This window comes from Phocoena sinus, chromosome 8 (assembly GCF_008692025.1).
Source record: "Phocoena sinus isolate mPhoSin1 chromosome 8, mPhoSin1.pri, whole genome shotgun sequence".
Lineage (NCBI taxonomy): Eukaryota > Metazoa > Chordata > Mammalia > Artiodactyla > Phocoenidae > Phocoena > Phocoena sinus.
Window position 1 is genome coordinate 96468316 of NC_045770.1, and position 12562 is coordinate 96480877.

At 54.0% G+C, this 12562-nt stretch overlaps 1 protein-coding gene across 2 annotated transcripts in view; it reads left to right on the forward strand.

Annotated features, from left to right (window-relative positions):
* The window catches only part of CREB3L1 (cAMP responsive element binding protein 3 like 1), a 35143-nt gene extending 24204 nt beyond the window's left edge, over window positions 1–10939 (forward strand). Inside the window, exons 4-12 of one of the 2 annotated variants that reach the window (XM_032641608.1) lie at window positions 1097–1175; window positions 2983–3140; window positions 3774–3923; window positions 4077–4135; window positions 4324–4392; window positions 6378–6477; window positions 7377–7503; window positions 9741–10012; window positions 10195–10939. In XM_032641608.1, coding sequence (XP_032497499.1) covers window positions 1097–1175; window positions 2983–3140; window positions 3774–3923; window positions 4077–4135; window positions 4324–4392; window positions 6378–6477; window positions 7377–7503; window positions 9741–10012; window positions 10195–10497 — 1317 coding nt within the window. In that variant the 3' untranslated portion in view covers window positions 10498–10939. The remainder of the gene's footprint in view (window positions 1–1096; window positions 1176–2982; window positions 3141–3773; window positions 3924–4076; window positions 4136–4323; window positions 4393–6377; window positions 6478–7376; window positions 7504–9740; window positions 10013–10194) is intronic. The other variant, XM_032641609.1, reaches the window with a different exon arrangement.
* The last annotated feature ends 1623 nt before the right edge of the window (window positions 10940–12562 follow it).

The window sequence follows — 12562 nt, forward strand, 5'->3', positions numbered from 1 at the left end:
TTAAAGCATTAATCTAATTCTATCAGTCCCTTGCTTAAAAACCCATTAGGGGCTCCTCATTGTTTCAAACTTCTTTGTCTGGATTCTACTCACCTCCTCCCCACGCCCTCCCCCCAGATCTTCTGGTCTTGTTTCTCACCACTCCACCTCTGGCACACACCCCTACACTCTGGACACCCTTAATACTTGCAGTTTCCAGATCTAAGCTGTGCTCTGTCTGGCCTCTGTGCCTTTGCAGATGCTTTTCCCTCTTCTTGGAATGCCTCTCCCCTCATCTACGTACTGCCCCATCCTTTATCTGGAATACTCCTATTTATACATCAGGACTCAAACTTCAGCTGCTCAGGGAGCTTTCCCTGCGCCCCCAGCCAGTTAATGCCTCCTTCGTCTGTGCTGTTGTTACCGCTCATTGAACAACTACAACCTGCCAGACATTACCTCCCGTCCTCATGGCAACCCACATGGGCTCACAGTCAGTGTAGGGTCAGCCTCCACCAAAAAGATGGCCCTGGCCTCAGAGGCCACAGGAGGCCCTCCTTTCTCTGAGCTTAGAGGCTAAACGATGCTACTTGGCCACCATTCTCTTTTCTTAGGTCTACTTGACTTCTCTAAGCACGAGAACTTACCTCTGCTCCTCTGGAATGTGCCTGGAACCCTGGGCCCAGATACTTCCTTTTTTTTTTTTTTAATTTATCCACTTATTTTTTATTTTTTGGCTGCGTTGGGGCTTCGTTTCTGCGCGCAGGCTTTCTCCAGTTGCGGCGAGTGGGGGCTACTCTTCCATGCGGTGCGCGGGCTTCTCGTTGCAGTGGCTTCTCTTGTTGAGGAGCACGGGCTCTAGGCGTGCCGGCTTCAGCAGTCGTGGTCCATGGCTTGTTGCTCCATGGCATATGGGATCTTCCCGGACCAGGGATCGAACCCGTGTCCCCTGCATTGGCAGGCAGATTCCCAACCACTGTACCACCAGGGAAGTCCCAGATACTTCCTTAATGCTGCAGGGCAGACCCCCAGGCCCAGGGAGAGAGGGAGGTTGGATGGCATGGTGGGGACGGGCCCCCCGGGGCAGCTGACGGAGCTGGGCCTGTCTCTTCCTCAGGCCCCAGGAGAGATGACTCAGCTGCCAGTGATCAAAGCAGAGCCTCAGGAGGTAAACCAGTTCCTCAAAGTGACACCAGGTAAGTGTGTCCAGAGAGGGACTCTTCCTCTCCAGTCTTGGACAGACCGCATTCTTTACTCCCTTGGTCCGGCCCACCCATCTCCCTCGACACCTCCCACCTCTCCCCAGAATATTCTCTCCTCCCCACCCTGCCCATTCTCCATCCCTCTGGTCCCCTTCTTACACAATCTACAGCTGTCATCACTATTATCAACACCTTCTCACCCCTCCCATCATTCTTTACTTGAAGTCCACTCTATAGCCATCAGTCAACCCATCCATCTACTTATTTATCCATCTATCTGTCCATCCATCCATCTATCCATTTATCCATCCATCCAACTAGAGTTCACTGGACATCTCCTAGTCCCAGGAGCTGGGGAAGCAGAGAGAGAAGACAGTCCCTGTACCCAAGTAGATCACAGAGTAGTGTGAGCCACAGACAAACCACCAATTATACAGCAGTTTATGGATTAAAGATGGCAGACCCCCAGGAAGCCTTGAAAGCACATCCCCAGACCTGACAGGGGAGAAGAGAACAGAGGAAGCTGCTTGGATTGACCAGAAAGAGAAAGGGCTAACTGAATCTTTCCAATCCCACCTCATTAATTCATCAAACATTGATTAAGCATCTACTGTGCTTATTCAGGCCCTGGACTAAGTACCGCAAGGTTTAGAAAGATGAATAACGCCCAAGTTTCACCCTGAAGTTGGTCCCAGCCTCTGAGGGAAGATACAGAATTAACAGGAGGTAGAAAGGGACCAGTGTGAAAACACCTTACATTGTAGAGTGCCCTTCAATTCGTAAAGCGTGTTCCCATACGTTAGCCCACTGCATCCTCCTGGCTCCATGCAAGGAGTCCTTTCACCCCCATTCAGCAGGGAAGCGAGGCTGGGAGAGGTTAAGTAAACATAACTATAGGTCACACAGTTGTGGGGTGCAACAGTCAAGACTTGAACTCAGGTCTCTCTGAGTCCAAGTTCAGTGGTCTTTACAGTCTGGCATCCATAATAGGCAAATGAGAGCCAAAGAAGGGAGAGGGGACTCCTGCAGGAGGCAGTCATGGGCCGAGCCCGGAAGGATGCCGTGCTTCCTCCTGCCAGCCTCAGCCCGGCTCTGCGGTGCAGTCAGCTCCAGGTTCCCGCACCTGGACTTAAATCTGGGCATTCTGTGCTGGCCTGGGAGCTCTCCCTGCAGCAAGGCTCTTGGTCCTCTTGGCTCTGCCCAGGCCTCTTCCTGACCACCTGCAGAACATCGATCTTCCTGATGCTGTGGCCTCAGAGAGGCAGCACAGAAGGCATGCTGGGGAGAGTAGCGCTCCTGGTGGGTCTGCTGAAAGCCCAGTGCCTGCTGTCCTGTTACGCTGAGGTTGAAAATGGACACCCTGGGGTTTCGCAGTGGAAAGAAAGGGACAGAGGCTGCGGCTTGCCCAGCCTGATCCCCATGGGTCTTGCTATGGGCAGATTCCAGTCACCTCCTGGGGTTGCCAAGTTGGAGGCTCAAAGATCCTGAGCGCTGTGAAGTCAGGGGTAGGGGAGGGACCCCAAGAATCCAGCCTCTGTGATATCCCCACCAAGAACCAGGCTTAAAGGAGCCAGGCTTCTGTGGAGTCAGAGATGGGGTGGCACTCAGGAATTGTCTTCTGGGACATCAGCTCGTCTTTCTGACATGGCAGAGGGGCTTCCGATGTTATAGTGGTCAAGGCCCCAGCAGCCAGTCCCACAGCCATTCCGGGCTGGCTTAGGTCCGTGCTATGCTGAACTCCGATTGTGCGACCAGAGCTGGGGCACCACCCTGCTAACCTGGCTTCTCCTGCTCTCCCCAGAGGACCTGGTGCAGATGCCTCCGACGCCCCCCAGCAGCCATGGCAGCGACAGTGACGGCTCCCAGAGTCCCCGCTCTCTGCCCCCCTCCAGCCCCATCCGGCCCATGGCCCGCTCCTCCACAGCCATCTCCACCTCCCCGCTCCTCACTGCCCCTCACGTAAGCAGCTGGGGGTGGATTGACCCTAGAGTCAAGGAATTGAGTGCCTGATCCCCACCCCCATCAGAATTCAGAGAGGTGCCTGCCCAGCAGATGGGAGTGACAATCTTTTAATCGTGCCTTGGGGTAAATAGGAAACAGGTAGAGAGTCCAAGAGGCCTGCCGAACCCACACTATTGCAGAGCCAGGACTAGAACTTGACATTCCTCACCTTCAGGGCGATGGCCCAGGCTGCCCCCAAAGGGCACTGTTTGGAGAACAATGTTCAGGAGGCCCAGAATCCACTGAGATGGGTATGGAACCTCCCAAGAGGTGGTGGGTGTCTGAGGTGGGTGCTGTTTAGGGGGCCCTGGACAAATAAGCTTTGAGGCTGTGGGTTCCAGGATGGGATCTCCGGACCACCCCCCCCCCCCAGCAATATACAGAGGGCCAAACATGCCAGGCTCCCAGCAACGTCCTGAGCACCTGATACATGTTATTGGATTTAATTCAGATCTGCCCCTTTTTCAGATGAGGAGACCAAGGCTCAGTGAGTTGAGTGCCTTGCCCAGGTCACGCGAAGAGTAAATGGCAGAGCTGGAATTTGAATGCAGGGCTGTCTGGTTCCTAACTATCGTGTCACCCTTCCCACAGAAATTACAGGGGACGTCGGGGCCACTGCTCCTGACGGAGGAGGAAAAGCGCACCCTGATTGCTGAGGGCTACCCCATCCCCACGAAACTCCCCCTCACCAAAGCTGAGGAGAAGGCCTTAAAGAGGGTCCGGAGGAAAATCAAGAACAAGGTAAAGCGTGAGCCAGGCCCTGCTCCTGCCCTGGGGCTTCCCTGGTTCGGGGGGAGGGCTCTGCTCCCCTGGTGATGCCAGCCCTTAAGTTGGGGAGCCCCAGGAAGCAGATATGTGCTGTGGTAACTCCTGCTCGGGGGCTTCCCCCTCTAGATCTCGGCCCAGGAGAGCCGCCGTAAGAAGAAGGAGTACGTGGAGTGTCTAGAAAAGAAGTAAGAGGTCTTGGGCAGGTGGGCGGCTTGGGTGGCCTGGGCCCTACTCCCCAGCCTGGCCTGCTCGCCTCAGCCCTCTCTCACAGGGGTGGGGGGGCACGGGGACTAGGATGCTGGTGGGCAGGGCTAAGGGGGCAGCAGTGAGTCTGGGGGCTGCCCCCCAGCCTGTGCCTGCTTGGCCCCCACAGGGTGGAGACCTTTACGTCCGAGAACAACGAACTGTGGAAGAAGGTGGAGACCCTGGAGAATGCCAACAGGTGGGTAGTGCCACCTGCGTCCCCCCGGCCCCTGCAGCCAGTGCCTGGCTATGGCATAGCTCTGGGAGGCAGGAGAGAGGAGAGGTCACTGAGTTCAGAACCCCAGAAACAGGGACTCTGCAGCCTGGGACCCTCAGTTTCCCATCTAGATACCAGACAAGGCTGGTAAGGTGCTTAAATGTGGTGATACAGACCAGCACAGCAGCAGCCCCTGGGAACTTGTTAGAAATGCTTATTCTCAGGCCTCATGCCAGGCCTATTGAATAGGAACTCCAGGGGGAGGGTTCAATGATCTGTGTTTTAATAAACCCTCCAGGTAATTCTGATGCACCTTAAGGTTAGAACCTACCGGTGTACATGCTTGCCACCCAAAGCGAGTTTCTCAGACCAGCAGCATTAACATCACGTGGGGGCTTGTTAGAAATGCAGAATTTCAGGGGACATCCCTGGCGGTCCAGTGGTTAAGATTTCACCTCCCAATGTAGGGGGTGTGGGTTCGATCTCTGTTCGAGGAGCTAAGATCCCACATGCCTCGCGGCCAAAAAACCAAAACATAAAACAGAAGCAATATTGTAACAAATTCAATAAAGACTTTAAAAATGGTCCACATCAAAAAAATCTTTAAAAAAAAAAAAGAAAGAAATGCAGAATCTCAGGACTCTCCCCAGACTTACCGAATCAGAATCTGCATTTCAACGATACCCCTGGGTGGTTCACACGCACAATGAAGCTTGAGAAACATTAGTATGGAACCCGCACAGGGCCTGGCAGGCAGTAGCCACGTAAAGTCACAACTCTGGGTGCCATTTTTGTGACCCTGGAAAAACTGTTACGTACACCTCTCTGGGCCCCAGTTTCTCTGTCTAAATGGAGATGATAGAAGCAGTATCTCCCAGGATTCATGTGACGATGCAATGAGACCTAGCAAGTAAAGGGCCAGCACTGTCCTTGGCATTTGAGAATGTTCCATTCATGTTAGCTTTTCTTCTTCGTTTTTTCTTGTTATTATTCTGAATTCTTGATAGTGACCAGCCATGAGCCCACAGTAGGTTTGTGAGAGTAATAATTGTTTGCTGGGAGTAATTAAAATAACAGACAACAGCTAGTATGTAGCAGGTGCTCAACAGAAGGCTTTTTCCTTCTTTCCTTCCTTCTCCCCCAGCTTCTCCAGCGGGATCCAGCCACTCCCCTGAATGACCTGGAGAATGCCCCCCTGACTCAGGGATGGGGGGCGGGAGCCCTCACCCCTCACCCCCTTCCTCTGGCCCAGATTCCTCCCTAGTCCCAAATAGGCCGAGGCCCTTGGAGCTGTTTCGCCACCTGCTGTACATTCTGGGAACTGCAACCCCACCGACCGGCTGGGTGGAGGAAAGAGAGAATTAAACATTTGTTCACCAAGGGTGGGCTGGGCACCCTCTGTGGGTACCCAGAGGATTCCTCGCCGGGAGGGACCCAGTCCTTGCCCTCAGGGAGCCCATAGTTAGTGAAGGAGACTGACATAGACATTCATAAATAAACGAAGTGTTACAGGTGCTGTGATAAAAGCAAAAACAGCAACAAAATTAACAAAACTGGTAGCTACCATTTCCTGGACACTTGCTCCTCACCATATACCAGGCAGCTGCCAGATGTGTCCTTCATATCAGCTCAAGGTGCCGTGGATACAAAGGAGGGAGGGTCAATTTAGCTGTGGCTGGTGCAGGGTAAGAAAAAGAAAGTGGCCTCAGCTGAGGTGGTCCAGGCTCTCCTCCAACCCCCCCCTTTGGCCAGGAGCGCGTCGTGGGGCACCCCTGAGCCTCCATAGGGTGACCCAGCCACACCACAGAGGAGCCACGTGGGAGGTGACCTTTTCTGTCTTGACTGAAACGGGCACCTGGCGTGGAAGCCATGTCTGGAGGCTGCCCAGCTCCTCCCCGGGAGAGCTCCCTGAGGCAGAGATGCCTGCTGGGTCAGAACCTGCCGGGTGACCGCTGTGCCCTCCTCAGGACCCTGCTCCAGCAGCTGCAGAAACTCCAGACTCTGGTCACCAACAAGATCTCCAGACCTTACAAGATGGCTGCCACCCAGACTGGGACCTGCCTCATGGTAGGTGCTGTTCCCTCACCGCAGGGCCACAGGAAGACAGGTCTTCCCCAGGCTGGCTTTCTACGGGTGGGGGGCGGGCAGAGCTTCAAGGACCTGGCCATGTTGTGGGCGGTGTCACCAGAGTAAACCATCCTAGTACCTGGTGCAGTGGGTCCAGCAGACCCCAGCCTTTTTCCCCAAGTCCATGGAACCTTCTAGAACATGACCTTCCCTGACCAGTTCTAACACAGTGTGGATGTGTAGTGACTCACGTGAACTCAGCTAGAGGATGGCAGGGCAAGTCCCGTGAGGAGGCAGCTTCTTCAGGCCCAGGGGAGTGGAGTGACGGGCTGGGGGGATGAGGGGAAGTATGGACCTGGTTCTTTCTGGAATGGAGGGTGAGTGCCTAGGCTGTGGCTCAGGCCTCTGCTAGCCCCTCTTCCACATTTCCTGGAGCTGTACAGCCTGTCGCCTCCTGGCTAATCACTCCCCAGGCCCTCCGAGATCCTCAAGCTCTCAGGTGGCAAAGCCCCAGTAGAGGCAGGGGTTAGTTTGGGCTCTGTGACTCTTAACCTCCTCCTGCTGGCCCACCTTCCTGGGAATCCTGCTGGGAATCTGGTGTGAAGATACGTCCCCCTCCCTTGCCCCAATCTCAGCCTCCTCCCACACCTACCCCTTCCTTCCCTTCCTGATTCCTCCACCCCATAGGTGATAACCACATTGGCCAATTCCCCCTCTTTTCTAGCACTGCCTGGGGCGGCCCCCTACAATGGGCTGAGATGTCCCGACAGCCTCTACCTTCTCCTCTGGGAGCAGCTTTCCTGGAAAAATATTGAGCCTTTTGTCCCCATTGGCTCGGGGGCGTGGGGAGGATAGGGGTGGCCAGGGTTGCAGCCCCTCCGCTCTCTCTCCACTACCAGGTGGCAGCCCTGTGCTTCGTCCTGGTGCTGGGCTCCCTCGTGCCCTGCCTCCCTGAGTTCTCCTCCGGCTCCCAGACTGTGAAGGAAGACCCCATGGCCACTGACAGCGTCTACACTGCCAGTCAGAGTGAGTGCCCTGAGCCAGGCTGCCTTCCCCCCACGCCAGCCCCAACTTCTGAGCAGAAGCCAGACACAAGAGAGGAGCCAGGTTTGGGGCTGGCGCCGTCTCATTCTACCTCCTCATTTTGCAGTTGGGGAAACTGAGGCCCCCAAAGGGTCTATGATGTGTTCAATGTTAGTTATAGAATTAGGACTACAATGAAGAGCCCCGGATTCCCAGCCCACCCAGGAGTGGCTTGCGGGGTAGGTTTAGGGAATAACGGGAATGTTTCCACCCTAGCCCCCATGTATTATGGTGCCAGTTGGTAGGGACATCTGCTAAGCACCATCAGTATTTTACAACTGGGATAGGAAATCAGTTTCAGCTCCAGGGACATTTTCCGTAAGATGGCGGTGGCTGCCTGAAGCATTGTGTTAAGAAGGACTCTGAGGCGCCACTCAGGATCAACAGGAAGGAGTGCCAGGATCCACTGGTAATGTCTGTCATGGGCAGAGGCGGGGTAGTGGTAGTGTGAGCTCAGATAGCTACCATCCCACAGGGGACTGTGAGGATTGTTAAGAGCGTAGAGCTTCAGAGTCAGTCATATCTGCCACTCACTAACTGCGTGACCTCAGGCATGTGTGTTCACGCTAAATTTCAATTTCTTTATCTTGAAAACGGGAGTTACAAGTTCCACACTTCCTGAGCACATTTGTTGTGAAGACTAAATGACATGGTGCACAAAGGCCATTAGCACGGTGCCTGGGACACAGCAGGCACCTACTAAATGAACACAATCGCTTCCTTTCTGATGAGCTCACAAGAGGAGAGAAAAGATACGACACACAGTGGCAAGGGGAGAACTGGCATAGGGTGCAGCAAAGAATAGTATGGGCTCCCAGAAGCAGAGGATACTCCAGATAGACCTGCGGAGGCACTTCCAGACAGTCCCTCATCATTCACCAGGAGCGAGTTATCCAGCAGGGCAGGAGGAGGAAGAGGAAACAGATGGGAGGTCAGAGAGAGAGAAGCTGGGGAGGGGTGAGTTTCAAGAAGGAGGGATACTTCAGGGAGAATGAGCTAAGCCTGCAGGGCCTTGAGGGGAGGAAGCGGCGTGGGGAGGGTTAGGGGAAGAGGAAGCAGAGGTGGGGAGTGAAAACCACTCCCTGGACCAGAGCAGCCTGAGAAGGAGAGAACAGGACAGTTACTAAGGGAGGTGGGTGGCAGGGATGTAAGGTCTTGAGAGCCACGTGTCCATTTTCCCAAGGCCTGAGGGGCCTATGTGTGTTGGGAGATACAGGGAACCTTGGAGAGGAAGGAATGGAAATGAGGCGGGGGGGGGGGGGGGGGGGGGGGGGGGAGGGCTGGGGTTAGGGGGAGAGGGAGGGAGTGTTGATGGACAAAACCAGAGTCAGAGGAGCCAGAGGAGCGAGGGAATGAATGAGCCCCTCTGAGTGAGCGCAGTGAGTTTCAGGCCCAGTGTCCGCAGGGCGAAGAGGAGATGACCTCTGGAGCAGGCTGGCTTACAGAGCTAGTGCACCGCACAGCTCCAGGGGCTCCGCTCACATAGACTGTGAGATCCGGGCCCTGAGAGTGAGAAGGGCGGTGGTGGGTCCTGGAGTCAAGCACACCTGGGTTTACATCTCACCTTCACTGCAGACTAGCCTGGGACAGCGTGCCTGGCAACCTGGAGCCTCAATTTCCTGTTCTGTGGAATGGAGCTAAAAATATCTCATTCCAAGAGTTTCTGTTAATGATTTGATATAGGTTAAAGGATGCCTACAATGCCTGGCACGTGATAGATATCCAAAAAATGTGTTTTCTTTTTCTTTTTTCATGTCCCTGAAGGGCAGACTTAGGGCCTAGAACAGGAAAAGGATTAATTCAAGGTTTCACAGAAAGTGAGTGGTACAGTAGGATCAGAACCCAGGTCTCAGATGCCCCAGTCCAGTACCCTCTGCTTAGGAAGATCTAACTTTCTCTGAGTGCAGTTTCAATCACTCTATTATCTCATTTAAACCTCACATCAACAGGAGGTTAGCCCCCGTATTCCTATTTTACAGATGAGCAAACTGAGGCTCAGAAAGGTGAAAACAAAGGCATGACTTGCCTATAGTCACACAGCTCAGAATTGCTAGAGCTGGGATTCAGATCCAGGCCCGTAAGATTCCAGGGCCCAGGTCCTTAAACGCCAGGCCCTGAATGTGGCCTGGATGGGGAGGGAGCCTCTTGGCACCGTGGCTCACCCTGAGCTCCTTCTCCAGTGCCCTCTCGAAGCCTCCTGTTCTATGATGAGGGGCCAGGCTCATGGGAGGATGGCCACAGCGCCCTGCTGCCCGTGGAGCCCCCAGATGGCTGGGAGATCAAGCCCGGGGGTCCGGCGGAGCAGCAACCCCAGGACCACCTGCAGCATGACCACCTGGACAGCACCCACGAGACCAGCAAGTACCTGAGTGAGGCCTGGCCCAAGGACGTCGGTGGAAACAGCACCAGTTCTGACTTCTCCCACCCTAAGGAGTGGTTCCACGAGAGGTGGGTGGGTGACCCCTTCCCTTCCTGGGGTCCCAGGCTCCCCCCGCCCTCTGCCTGCCCGTGGTCCCCATGTCCTCAGCCACACCTTCCCAAGGCCCCGTCCCTCCCGTGTCCAGATCCAGCTTGCAGAGGGGTGAGAGGGTCGTCCCTGGACAGAGTCACCCCTGACTTCTCTTCTCTCTCTAGGGATCTGGGCCCCAACACCACCATCAAACTCTCCTAGGCCGTGCCAAGACCAAGGACACAGGACGTACCCTCTGGCACTCAGAAGAGGGGTTGTCTTACTCACTAACCCGGATCCGGCTAGTACCCCTGCCCCCTGGGGTCCGTCTTTCCCCCAGCCCACCTTTGCCCCAGATGTTGACTGGGGCCTCTCCTCTCCCCACACATTTGGACTGTCCCCTTAGGCCAACCGCTCTGTTCTCACCACCTCTCCACAGCCATCCGTCCTTCTCAGATAAACCACTCACTGGGTTACCTTTCTCATAACGACCAACAGGACCACTGCCTCCCTGCCCCAGCCCCGCCACACACACACACACACACACACACACACAGCCACACACACACACACACACACACGTCAACAGACCGACACACACCCCCACCCTTCCCCCCACTGTACAGAGACCAAGAACAGAAATTGTTTGTAAATAATGAACCTTATTTTTTATTATTGCCAATCCCTAAGATATTGTATTTTACAAGTCTCCCTCCGACCTGCACCCCTCCCTTGTTTTATATTTTATGAAGTTAGTGCGGGCTTTGCTGCTCCCTGGCCCAGGAAAGAGGGTTCCCCCCACCCCTCACCTGGCCTCCTCCTGCCGCTGCCCAAGCACTGGGCCTTTTTAATTGCCAAACTGCTTCACCCAACAGCTCAGCACATGCTTTAAGAAGGCATAAGTAAAAAAAAAAAAAGATGCAGCATCAATTCCTGACTTTGTGCCTTTCTTCATCGTTGGGCTGGGGGCAGGGGGGTGGGACTGAAGGATGAAGGAGTAAGAAGGGTAAGTTTATTTTATATTCTGACCGGAGGTGATTGGGGGTGAGGGGTTTAAGAAAGCATTTGCGTTGAGTTCCCTCTTCCAGCCAGGCAAGAGTTCAAACTAGATGGTCAAAGAATTCTGCAGCAATTCCCCCACCCCAAGGCTCTTCCAAGTACCTACGATTGCTGAGTATGGAAGCAGAAAGGCATATAAGCCACCAAGATGGCCTTTAGGGAGTGGTAACTGCGATAACGAACACCTAGGGTGGCCAGGCACTGTACCAGGCACTGTACACACCGTACTCAGGTTGGTCCTCCTAAGACCTGCCAACTTCTTGGTTCTTGTATCCTTTGCTTCAGCTGGATTAAAAGCACAGACTTCAGAGTAAGAACAGCTGTGTTTGGCTACTGGAGCTGCCACTTGCTAGCTATGTGCGGTGGGCAGAATTCCAGTATGACTCCAAGGTTGCTGCCCCCTGGCATACACACCCTGTTTCATCCCTTCCCCTAAGGTCTGGAGGGGACCTGTGAATGTGAGGGGATGTCACTCCCGGAATTAGGTGACCTTTCATGGAAAAAGTAAAGGGATTTTGCAGGTGTAAGTAAGGTCCCAAATCAGTTGATTCTGAGTTAATTAAAAAGGAGGTTATCCTGGGTGGGGGGCCTGACCTAATCAGGTGAGAGCCATTAAAAGAGGGACTGAGCCCTTCCTGAAGAGATAGTCTCCTGCTGGCCTTGAAGAAGCAAACAGCCATATTGTTGTGAACCACATGGAGAGGGTGGCCTCTAGGCGCTGAAGGCCTCATGGTATGGTGGCAAGGCATCGGATTCTGCCAACAACCTGAACAGCCTGGAAGAGGGCCTCAGCTCCAGATGAGACCCCAGCCCAGCCAACACCTGGACTGCCACCTGGTGAGAGCCTGAGCACAGGACCCAGCTGAGCTGTACCCAGGTCTGAGCCATGGACACTGAGATCATACATGTGTTGTTTTAAGCCATGTTTGTAGTAATTCCTTATGCCGTGTAGGAAGCTAAGACACTACGTAACCTGAACCTCTCTGAGCCTCCACTTCTCCGTTTATAAAAAGAGGATATAACTAAGATTCAGTACATGAGGCTGTTGTAGGGATTCAATGAGGTAAATCATATAAGGGGTTTAGAACAGGGCCCAACGTACACTGGCTCTGAGAAAGATTAGCTGTGCATTTAGAGGCAGTATCAATACAGTGAGCTAAGAGCCAAGCTAGGGGTGCTATTATAAGCACAGAGGAGGGTGCCTCACCCAGACAAGCAGTAAGGGCTTCCTGGAAGAGGTGACACGAAGGACTGTTGGAAGTAGGCAGGAGAGAGAAAGGGGCATTCCAGAAAGAAACGGCCTGGGCTAAGGCCTCAAAGTTGGGAGAGAGAGCAGGAAAACTTCAAGAAAACCTCCAATAGTTCAGAACAGCCAGAAAGTAAAGGGCAAGGATGCTGAGAACTGAGGCTGGATAGTGATCAGGGCCCAGATCCAGAAGGGCCTTGAATGCCTTGCTCTGGCATTTGGACTTTATCATGCAGGCATGATACTTT